The sequence below is a fragment of the Oryctolagus cuniculus genome, chromosome 4 (assembly GCF_051225735.1).
Source record: "Oryctolagus cuniculus isolate XC-2025 breed Fujian yellow rabbit chromosome 4, ASM5122573v1, whole genome shotgun sequence".
NCBI classification, from domain to species: domain Eukaryota; kingdom Metazoa; phylum Chordata; class Mammalia; order Lagomorpha; family Leporidae; genus Oryctolagus; species Oryctolagus cuniculus.
The window spans coordinates 82,861,935-82,874,046 of record NC_142870.1 but is presented as its reverse complement, the minus strand read 5'-3'; the positions used below and the strand labels follow the sequence as shown (position 1 = coordinate 82,874,046).

The 12,112-nt window shown below is 43.2% G+C and overlaps 1 protein-coding gene across 6 annotated transcripts in view; it reads left to right on the top strand.

Moving 5' to 3' along the window:
- Window positions 1-12,112, top strand: part of RNF168 (ring finger protein 168) — a 43,327-nt gene that overhangs the window by 28,245 nt on the left and 2,970 nt on the right. For 4 of the 6 annotated variants that reach the window (XM_002716403.6, XM_089331925.1, XM_089331926.1 and 1 more), the window contains 2 exons: window positions 1,952-2,073; window positions 9,718-9,796. In XM_002716403.6, the coding sequence (XP_002716449.2) occupies window positions 1,952-2,073; window positions 9,718-9,796 (201 nt within the window). Of the gene's footprint in view, window positions 1-1,951; window positions 2,074-8,412; window positions 9,827-12,112 lie in introns of those variants that run through there. The other 2 variants (XM_089331927.1, XM_089331928.1) reach the window with 2 other exon arrangements.

The window sequence follows — 12,112 nt, the reverse complement described above, 5'->3', positions numbered from 1 at the left end:
AAAGACATTGAGCAGTGGAATAGTAAATGGAACAGAAAATAAATGTGTTGAAGAGGACAGGTTGCTGTTCTCTGTGCCTGTCTTTAAAGTGTCTGTGCTTCTAAATCTTCCAGCTATAACATGGGATTATAGAATATTTTTATTAATATTTTATAATAAGCTTTGGTTTACTTGAGAAAGTTTGGACCAGAGCCAAGTGTTCACATCACAATTTTTTTTAAAGATTTATTTATTCATTTATTTATTTGAAAGACAGAGTTACAGAGAGGCAGAGGAAGAGAAAGAGCAGTCTTCCATCCACTGGTTCACTCCCCCAGATGCCCGCAACGACTGGAGCTGTGCTGATCCAAAGCCAAGAGCCAGGAGCTTCCTCTGGGTCTCCCATGTGGGTGCAGGGGCCCAAGCACTTGGGCCGTCTTCTACTGCTTTCCCAGGCCATAGCAGAAAGCTGGTTTGGAAGTGGAGTAGCTGGGACTTGAACTGGTGCCCATATGGGATGCCAGCACTGCAGGCAGTGACTTTGCCTGCTAAGCCACAGTGCCAGCCCCCACCATCACAGATTATATGAATTTTCCAATAAGGTAGTACAAAACTTATGAGACTGATAAAACACAAATATTTGTAATATTTATTGTTACACGCTTAAGGCCTAGACTTAAATTATTTTCATGTTAAACTAAATTTTACTCCTCGTTATATCTACAAGTCTTTGAATTTTCCCCTATAGATTAAGATAGTTATTTATAGTCGTATGAAACTTTGTTTAGAAAAAAATCAGAATTTATCAGCTAAAGAGATTAGTATCGTGATGCCATTTTGCATGCTTTATAATCTACAGCAAAAATTGATTTATTTAGATCAACTTGGATGTACTTAATTTTGTTTCTGTAATCATCCCTCAGTATCTAGGGGATTGGTTCTAGGAGCTCGTCCATGGATGCTCAAGGGCCTTTTATGGGTGTAGTATATGCCTGTAATCTGTACATACACTGTCATAAACCTTAAGTCATTTCTAAATCAGGCCAGGCATTTGTCACAGTGTTTTAGGGCACCTGCATCCCATATCAGAGTACCTCGTTCAAGTCTTGGCTTCCCTGCTTGTGATCCAGCTTCCTGCTGATGTACACCCTGGGAAGCAGCAATAATGGTTCAAGTACTTTGGTCCCTGCCACCCTTGTGGGACCTGGATTGAACTCCAGGCTCTTGACTTCAGCCTAGTCCAACCCTGGCCTTTGCAGACATTTTGGAGTGAACCAGCAGGTGGAAGGTCTCTCTGTCTCACTACCTTTCAAATGAAGTAAAAATAAATATGCATTTTAAATTAATTAGAATACCTAATACAATGTAAATAGTTGTTACACTGTATTGTTTAGGGAGTAATGATAAGAAAGGCTGTATGTGTTCAGAATAGACACAGTTTCTTTCTTTCTTTTTTTTTTTTTTTGAGAATTTTTGAACCATAAATGCTTAAATGCTTGAATCTGGATGCAAAACCTAGAGATACAGTAAGCTGACAATACTGAGGTGTTTTTTTTTTGTTTTTTTTTTTGTTTGTTTGTTTGTTTGTTTTGTTTTGTTTTTTTGACAGGCAGTTAGACAGTGAGAGAAAGAGAGACAGAGAGAAAGGTCTTCCTTCCATTGGTTCACCCCCCAAATGGCCGCTATGGCTGGCGCGCTGTGCCGATCCGAAGCCAAGAGCTAGGTGCCTCCTCCTGGTCTCCCATGCAGGTACAGGGCCCAAGCACTTGTACCATCCTCCACTGCACTCCCAGGCCACCGTAGAGAGCTGGACTGGAAGAGGAACAACCAGTTTTATGTGGTCAGTTATCTTCAGTGGATGTATAGAATTTAAGTATTAGTATAATTCCTGAAAAATTCTGTAGATCCCATATTGATAGCTTATTCTGATAAGGTTTCCTTTAATAATCCTTTTTTTTTTTAATTGTTGAAGAACAATTTCTCTGAGGGAGATATCTTGGCTTCTCCCTTGAATTCCAGAAAATCTGATCCAGTAACAACCAAGTCACAAAAGAAAAATAAGAATAAACAAAGAAGCACTGGAGATATTCAGAAGTAAGTAAACATGACAATTTTTTGACGTCTATCATATATTAGTGTTTTTTGTTCATAAAGACAACTGACTATCAAAATTTTGTTTGTGAGCTCTGCATGAAAACCCTCAAGGGGCCGGTATTGTGGTACAGCAGGTGAAGTCACAACTCACGTCACTGACATCCATGGCAGAGCTCCCGTTCCAGTCCGGGCTGCTCCGCCTGTGATCCAGCTCCCTGTTAATGGGCCTAGGAAAATGGTAGATGTTTTCACCAGCCACTTACTTTGACAGATTTGTACTTTTTATCTTGCTTGCTCAGGACTTTCATGTTATTCCCATTTTCCCAAAATGAGTCTGTTGAATTCCTCTTTCTCTTGGTTTAAACTGAAAGGGGCTCTTGCTTTGGCAGGTTAAGCTGCCATTTGCAATGCCAGAATCTCCTGTGGGCACTGCTTTGAAACCCAGTGCTCCGCTTCTTTTTTTTTTGACAGGCGGAGTTAGACAGTGAGAGAGCCAGAGAGATAGAAAGGTCTTCCTTCCGTTGGTTCACCCCCCAAATGGCTGCTACGGCTGGCACTGCGCCAATACTAAGCCAGGCGCCAGGTGCTTCCTCCTGGTCTCCCATGTGGGTGCAGGGCCCAAGTACCTGGGCCATCCTCCACTGCCTTCCCAGGGCACAGCTGAGAGCTGGACTGGAAGAGGAGCAACCAGGACAGAATCGGCGTCCCAACCGGGACTAGAACCCTGGGGTGCCGGCGCCGCAGGCGGAGGATTAGCCTAGTGAGCCACGGCACCGGCAATGCTCCGCTTCTGATGCAGCTTCCTGCCAGTGCTCCTGGGAAAGCATCGGAGAATGGCCCAAGTGCCCCAGCACCCAGTTGGGAGACCTGGAGGAAGTTATTGGCTCCTGGCTTTAACCTGGCTGTTGCAGCCATTTGGGGAGTGACCAGTGGATGGAAAATCTCTGTGTCTCTCCTTCTCTCTTTCTCTAAGTGTGCCTTTCAAATAAATAAAGAAAAAAATGTTTTAAGATTTATTTATTTATTTGAAAGTCAGAGTTACACAGAGAGAGGAGATACAGAGAGAGAGAGAGAGAGAGAGAGAGAGAGAGGTCTTCTATCTGATCGTTCACTCCCCAATTGGCCACAACGGCCAGAGCTGCACCAATCCGAAGTTAGGAGCCAGGAGCTTCTTCCAGGTCTCCCGTGTGGGTGCAGGGGCCCAAGGACTTGGGCCATCTTGTACTGCTTTCCCAGGCCATAGCAGGGAGCTGGATCGGAAGAGGAGCAGCCGGGTCTTGAACCGGCGCCCATATGGGATGCCGGCACTTCAGGCCAGGGCGTTAACCCATTGCACCACAGCACCGGCCCCGAGAAAAAAAAATGTAAAAAGCTGCTCCCAAATAAGCTCTTTGTTTAAGACTTTACAGTTTGGCATGTGGTTCCTTCTCCTCTCTCCCTTTCCCCACCAGCTTATGCATCGTATTTCTTCTCCACCATCCAAAAGCGTGAATCAGAGCGTAGTGGAGTGGTTTAGTTTCCCCTCAGTATCTCTTCAGCAGCAGGTCATGAGTGGTGTTGATGGCTTAATGAGGATAAAAGCCTTTCTGTGGCATTTTGTATTTGGAAGAATTGAAGAACTATAATTTAGGGACCAGCGCTGTGGCACAACAGATGGAGCCGCCACCGGCCAGAATTTTAAAAATAGATGTGGCGGGCCGGCGCCGCGGCTCACTAGGCTAATCCTCCGCCTAGCAGCGCCGGCACACCGGGTTCTAGTCCCGGTCGGGGCGCCGGATTCTGTCCCGGTTGCCCCTCTTCCAGGCCAGCCCTCTGCTGTGGCCAGGGAGTGCAGTGGAGGATGGCCCAGGTGCTTGGGCCCTGCACCCCATGGGGAGACCAGGAAGAGCACCTGGCTCCTGGCTCCTGCCATCGGATCAGCGCGGTGCGCTGGCCGCAGCGCGCCAGCCGTGGCGGCCATTGGAGGGTGAACCAACGGCAAAAGGAAGACCTTTCTCTCTGTCTCTCTCTCTCTCTCACTATCCACTCTGCCTGTCCAAAAAAAAAAAAAAAAAAAAAATAGATGTGGCAATATCAATTTTTAGAAAAACATTTTATCTATTTGAAAGGCAGAGTTACAGAGATAGAGGGAGAGAGAGAGAGAGATCTTCCATCCACTGGTTCACTCCCCAAATGGCCACAGTGGCCAGGGTTGGACTAAGCTGAAGCTAGGAGCCTGGAACTCCGCCCTCATCTCTGATGTGGGTGACAGGGACCCAAGCACTTGGACCATGTTCTGCTGCTTTCCCAGACATATTACCAGAGAACTGGATTGGAAATGGAGTAGCTGAGACTCAAACCAGTACCCATATTGGATGTGGGCATTGCAGGTTGCTGTTTAACCCACTGTGCCACAATGCCAGCCCTTCAATATTGTTAATACTGATGACATGCAAAGTACACATAAAGAGAAAACCATTAAAGAGGAAAATCATAAGTATTTTGTATTGATACAACATTTTTCTGCTTAAGAATATAACTCATAGGGGCCGGCGCTGTGGCATAGTGGGTAGAGCTGCCACCTGTAGTGCTGGCATCTCTAATGGGTGCTGGTTCGAGTCCCAGCTGCTCCACTTTCTATCCAGCTCTCTGCTGTGTCCTGGGAAAGCAATAGAAGATGTCCCAAGTACTTGGGCCCCTGAACCAACATAGGAGACCCAGAAGAAGCTCCTGGCTTTGGATTGGCACAGCTTTGGCCGTTGCAGCCAATTGGGGAGTGAACCAGCGGATAGAAGACCTCTCTCTCTTTCTCTGTCTGCCTCTCCTTGTCTGTCTGTGTAACTCTGACTTTCAAGTAAAATAAATAAATCTTTAAGAAAAAAAAAGAATATGACTCATGAATTTGTTTCATTTTTTATCTATTTATTTGAGAGGTAGACAGTGAGAGAGTCAGGTAGTGAGAGTGCTCCCCCATCTGTTGGATCACTCCCCAAATGCCTGAAATGGCTAGGGGAAGCTGGGATCTGGGAATTGAATCCAGCTCTTTCTACGTGGGTGGCAGGGACCCCGCTACTTGAGCCATCAGCATTACCTTGCACCGGCTGCACCAGCAGGAAGCTGGAATAAAGAGCTGGAACCGGACATCGAACCCAGGTGCTCCAATATGAGATTTGGATGTTTTAACTGGTGACTTAACAACTGGGCTTATTGTCTATGTTATGAATCTTTATGTACCTGAATTATATATTTTGAAATATATAGGGACCAGTGCTGTGGCATAGCGAGTAAAGCCACTGCCTGCAATGCCAGCATCCCATTCGTGCCCTGGTTTGAGTCCCAACCGCTCTATTTCCAATCCAGCTCCCTACTAATATGCCTGGGAAAGCAGTGTAAGATAGCCCAAGTCCTTGGGCACCTGTACCCACATGGGAGACCTGGAAGAAGCTGCTGACCCCTGGCTTCAGCCTGGCCCCAGGTCCGGCCGTTGCGGCCATCTGGGGAATGAACCAGCTGATGGAAGATCTCTTTGTCTTTCCCTCTCTCTTTCTCCATAACTCTGCTTTCAAATAAATAAATCTTTTTTTTTTTTTTTAATTTTTTTTTTTTTTTTTTTTTTTTTTTTTTTTTTGACAGGCAGAGTGGACAGTGAGAGAGACAGAGAGAAAGGTCTTCCTTTGCTGTTGATTCACCCTCCAATGGCCGCCGCGGCCGGTGTGCTGCAGCCAGCGCACCGCCCTGATCTGAAGGCAGGAGCCAGGTACTTATCCTGGTCTCCCATGGGGTGCAGGGCCCAAGGACTTGGGCCATCCTCCACTGCACTCCCAGGCCACAGCAGAGAGGTGGCCTGGAAGAGGGGCAACCGGGACAGAATCCGGCGCCCCGACCGGGACTAGAACCTGGTGTGCTGGCGCCACAAGGTGGAGGATTAGCCTATTGAGCCGCGGCGCCGGCTAATCTTTAAAATATATAATTACTAGAAATATGAGAATACACTAATGAATTTAGAAAAAATGATTGGGAAATCTGGTATAAATTTAAAGTCAAAACCAGATCAAATCTAGTCTATAGACTATGTCCCAAAAAAACTAGTAACTCAGTGACACGGCAGTTTAAAAATGGGCAAAGAAAGGTAGATGTTTGATGCAGCAGATAAGTCACCACTACCATTTGGGATGCCCTTATCCCAAATTGATGGAATGGCTGGTTCATGTCCTGGCTACTCCACTTCTGATCCAGCTTCCAACTAATGAGCATCTTTGGAGGCAGCAGATGATGGCTCAAGGATGTGGGTCCCTGCCGACTGATGGGGCGGAAGTTCTGGGCTCCTGGCTTCAGCCTGGCCCAGCCTCAGCTGTTAATAGTCATTTGGGGAGTGAGCAGTGGATGGGCATTTCTGTGTCTCTTTCACTCGCATTCTTTCTATCTCTGGCTTATGAATTAAAAAAAAAAAAAAAAAAGTATGTATTTGAGAGAAAGAGGAATCTTTCGTCCTCTGCCCAGGAGCATCTTCCATCTGCTGATTTGTTCCCTAAATGACCTCAGCAGTCAGGGCTGGAGCCAGGATCTCCATCCGGTCCCCCACATGGGTGGCAGTGATCCAAGCATATGGATCATCATCCACCGCTTTTCTTGGGAGCATTAACAAAAAGCTGGACTGGGAGTGAAGCAGCCAACTTGAACTTGTGCTCCAGTATGGGATGATTGGTTCAGAAGAGGCAGTTTAATCCACTGCCACAACACCAGCCTGTAACACACTGATTTTAAATTGATTTAGAAGAGAAAGGGCCTTCAATTACTCCTGAAAGACAGTAAAATGTGTGGTAGAGGATGGATGCTGCAAATCTGTAGTAATTAAACCTAGATGGTGTTTATACAAGGATGGGTAGGTAGTTGACTGAAACAACACAATAGTTGTTTAAAAACCAATTTATAGAGTTTATAGAGCTAAAAATCAAACTTTAAGAGGATAATAAAGGCAGATATTTTTAGGAAGGGTTGTTTGAAAGAGCAAAAACCAATTAGGTGGTATTAAGAGTAAGGACATTTATTGAAACTATTTAGAAAATAAAAAGATGAGATGCCAACTTCAAGATATTTTAACTTATTTAACTGACAAGAGATAACTATTTTAAGATTCATTTAATTGAAAAGAGAGAAGGAGAGAGAGTGATCTTCCATCTGCCAGTTCAGTTTCTGAATTGTCAGAATAGCTGGGGCTATGGCTGGGCCAGGCCAAAGTCAGGAGCCAGTAGCTTCTTCCAGGTGTCTCACGTGGGTGCAGGGGCCCAAGAACTGGTTTTCATGAGACAAATCCATTCACGCTCCCTTGAAAATATCTTTAAGACATTAAATGAAAAAAAGCAAATCATAGGATACATTTTGCTTTAACCAAGAGGGAGTGTATACTATATAGAAATTACATTTTGGGGGGCAGTGTTGTGGTATAGCATATAAAACCACTGCCTGCAGTGCGAGCATCCCATATAGACACTGGTTTTTGTCCTGGCTGCTGTACTTTTTCTTTTTTTTTTTTTTTTTTTTTTTTTTGACAGGCAGAGTGGACAGAGAGACAGAGAGAAAGGTCCTCCTTTTTCCATTGGTTCACCCCACAGTGGCCACTGCAGCCAGTGTGCTGCGCCGATCCGAAGCCAGGAGCCAGGTGCTTCCTCCTGGTCTCCCATGCGGGTGCAGGGCCCAAGCACTTGGGCCATTCTCCACTGCCTTCCCGGGCCACAGCAGAGAGCTGGACTGGAAGAGGAGCAACTGGGACAGAATCCTGTGCCCCAACCAGGAGTAGAACCCAGGGTGCTGGCTCCACAGGTGGAGGGTTAGCCTAGTGAGCCGCGGCGCTGGCCTCTGGCTGCTGTACTTCTGATCCAGCTCTCTGCTATGGCCTGGGAAGGCAGTAGAAGATGGCACAAGTCGTTGAACTATGTGGAAGACCTAGAAGAAGCTCCTGGCTCCTGGCTTCAGCCTGGCCCAACCCTGGCTGTTGTTGCCATTTGGGGAGTGAACCAGAAAATGGAAGATCTGTCTTTCTCTCTGTCTCTCCCTTTCTGTAAAGCTGACTTTCAAATGAATAAATGAATCTTTATAAAAAATCACATTTTTTAAAAAGTTACATATGAAGAAGCAAAAAGGAATAGAAATGTTTGATTATATATTTCCTGTATTTCTGTTTATTTTTTAGAATGAGTATGTATTTATATAAGAATACTTTTTTATTTATTTATTTTTAGAATGAGTGTGTGTGTGTGTATATATATATAAAAAGTATACTTATACATTACTTCGTTATAAAGAATATCCAGGAGAATTAATGAATCTCTACTGATTTTGTTAAAATTCTGATTCTCATAGGTATTTGATCACATTTTGTTTTGTTCTCTCATGAATTTCAAAATAACCATTGTGGTAAAGCAGTGATCCCTTGATACTGACATACTTGGTAAACCAAGGGACCGACATTGGCAGAAGGAATTCTTCAGCCTTGGGAAACAAAATGAAAATGAAACTGAATCTGAACTCCTGTTTTTCTCTTATCAACTGAAAAGGCAGTTCTTGTTCTCAAAATCATTTAGACTAATAAAGTAAAAGTGTGGTTTACGTACTCATTTGTGTCTGTGAGTTATTCAACCTTTATATGAGATCTTTATCTAGATTTTGTTTTATTGTTCCATATGTTACTTATTGGTGCTTTAGATAGTGCAACTTATGATTTTACAAGATATTTGTAATGACATTTTTTTCCTTTTTTTTTTAATAAAAATTATGGTTACCTACTCTTGAAAGTCATCGAAAATTAATACCACTTGAAAACAACCAACAGTTTTGGGAGAGTTCTGCTATTTAATAGCATTTTTTTATATGTTTGAATATTTTAAAAGGCATTCTTACCATCTTGTAACCTACCGTTTTCTTCCTACTTCTACAGCATTTTCCATGTTATTACAGACTTCATATTTTTAGTAACAAACAGCCATTAAAGATTCTTAGAAATTTAGAGATATGCTGTTAATGTTCATATTGGTATGTCTGTATGTTTCTAAGCAATTAGTTGATAATAAAAGCTTATGTAATAAAATGTTCATGCTACAGTGGTAAAACATCTAATCATAGTCTGACCCTTTCCTAATAATAAAGAAAAAAATTTAATCAGCCCAAGTTTCTGGCAGAGAAGAGACTAACAAATTCACTTTCCTGATTTTAAATGTCTTTTTTTTTTTTTTTTTTTTTTGGTTTTTGGTTTTTATTTTTTGTTTTTTGTTTTTTCATTACTTTTAAGATGACTATAATCTTGCATTGCTTTAATACTATCTTCCTTTTCTAATTCTTTGAAGAATTAATATATATTTGGATTTGATTTTTTACTTTTCTGTTGTTTCTCACTAAAATGTCAATACTTAACCTTTTACTTTTTGTCCTGAAGTTAAACCAAAATTCCTGAGATGAGGAGATGAAATACACTGTGATAAATTTGCCAATCAACAACCAGACAACCTTAGGCATCGTTTTTTGGACTCTGTTATACTGACTGTAAATATATATATATATACACACACACACAGTCCTATATACATATAGATACACACACATATATAGAGGACTGTATTATACTTGTCCTTCAGAACAGACAAACTCTGATACTCCTTTTCTTTCTTAAAGGTACTTGTCACCTAAGTCTCAGCTTGAGTCAGCGTCACAGTCTGAAGTTGTAAAAGTCAGGAAAAGCTGCATATCTGAGGTACGTTGATGTGAAGATGCGCCCACTAAGGCAAGTTTATTACAGTAATAGTTAATGCAACAACTCTCTTAGTCATCTTGGGCTCCAGATAGTAAAATATTTCAGGCTTTGTAGTCAGGATAGTCTAATACACTCTCCATCACAGCTGGTTCAGCTATGCCCTTATAGTGTGAAAGCACCATAGACATTAGGTAAACAAAAAAGCTTGTTCATGTTCAATAAAACTTGGTTTACAAAAGCAGGCAGCATGCTGGATTTGGTCCATGGGTCATAGTTTGTTGATTCTTGACCTAGATAATCAAACTCAAAAAACTGAGTAGGATATACCTGACACCAGCTTCACGGAGATTATTATAAGGTGTGAAACAAAGCTTTCTAATAGGACAGCGTCGACATGTCTGTTCAGCAGAGCTCTTAAGTGTTGGCCTAGAAACAAGCCACACAGGTGAGTGTGGTAACCACTGGGACCCCATGTTATACAACATCAGTTATTTCTGGTAACAACCCATGGATGTAGCTTCTGTAGGTTCCTGATAAGAAAAACACCCAGTCAGAAAACTATATGTCATTTCAGAAGCCCAGCTTTGCCTTCCTACTAGTTTTTTTTTTTTTTTTTTTTTTTTTTTGACAGGCAGAGTGGACAGTGAGAGAGAGAAACAGAGAGAAAGGTCTTCCTTTGCCGTTGGTTCACCCTCCAATGGCTGCCGCGGCCAGCGCACCGCGCTGATCCGATGGCAGGAGCCAGGAACCAGGTGCTTTCCCTGGTCTCCCATGGGGTGCAGGGCCCAAGCACCTGGGCCATCCTCCACTGCACTCCCTGGCCACAGCAGAGAGCTGGCCTGGAAGAGGGGCAACCGGGACAGAATCCGGCGCCCCAACCGGGACTAGAACCCGGTGTGCCGGCGCCGCTAGGCGGAGGATTAGCCTAGTGAGCCGCGGCGCCGGCCCCTACTAGGTTTTTATAAAATATTCCTAGTAATAGCACAGATACAGATCACCTGTCAAGGGACATTTTTTTTTTTTTAAGATTTATTTTATTTATTTGAAAGAGTTGCAGAGAGAGGTAGAGACAGAGAAAGAGAAGTCTTCTATTCACTGGTTCACTCCCCAGATGGCTGCAATGGCTGGAGCTGTGCCAATCCAAAGCCAGGAGCCAGGAGCTTCTTCCAGGTCTCCCTCGTGGGTACAGGGCCCCAAGGACTTGAGCCATCTTTTACTGCCTTCCCAAGCCATAGCAGAGAGCTGGATCAGAAGAGGAGCAGCCGGGACTAGAACCAGCACCCATATGGGATGCCAGCGCTTCAGGCCAGGGCTTTAACCCACTGCACCACAGCACTGGCCCCAAGGGGCATCTTTACCATAAACTGTGTGGCCTAGAACAGGTGACATTCTGCCTTTGTCAGGTTTCTGGGAAAATTGAGCTAGGAATGGGAAACTCATGCTGAGGTCAATTTCCTACATAGAAGTTTTGTTAAACCTTTTTCATGGAGTTCTAACATTTTTTTCATTTCCATTAAGTGGTTTGATGGCACCTAATGTTATTATTTGTTAATTTATTAATTTGAGAGAGAGCTCTCAATCTGCTGGTTCACTCCCCTAAATACCCACAAATCCTAGGACTGAGCTGGGCAGAAGTCAGGAACCAGGAACTCCATCGAGGTTTCCCATGTGGATGGCAAGAACCCGATTGCTTGAGCCGTAACCACTGTCTCCCAGGGTCTGCGTTAGTGGGGAGCTAGAGTCAGGAGCCAGAGCCAGGTGTTAAAACCTGGCACTCTGATGTGAGATGGGAACATCTTAACAGTCATCATAACCACTAGGCTAAACACCTACCACAAGCACCAAAAATTTAGATTTACTATGTACTGCATAATTTAGATTTTTTCTGTCATTTTTACAGCCTCCGATTCTGTTAGACAGTTACCCTTCTTAAACTCAATTTACAGTTTAGGGGGAAAAAAAAGAACTTGAGGCATAAAGCATTTAAGAGACTTGCCTAAAGTCCCTCAAATAGAATTAATAGAGACTTTCAGTCCAGATAATCTAGCTTATATTGGAATTGAGGGTTGGTAGACTAGGCATTGTAGCATTGGGATATTTTTCCTATCATAGAAGACATTTATAAGGTGACACAGAGGTCAGCTCCTGATGCTAGCTATTTCCTATATATGAAGTGTGGTTTGTGGATTTTAATCCATAGGCTTGTATGAGAGGGAAAATGATGAAATGCTTTAATCTAAATTGGCACACAAAATAAAAATACTAAGAATTAATGTATATTACCTAGTAATACTTAACAATGTGTAGTGTCAGTTC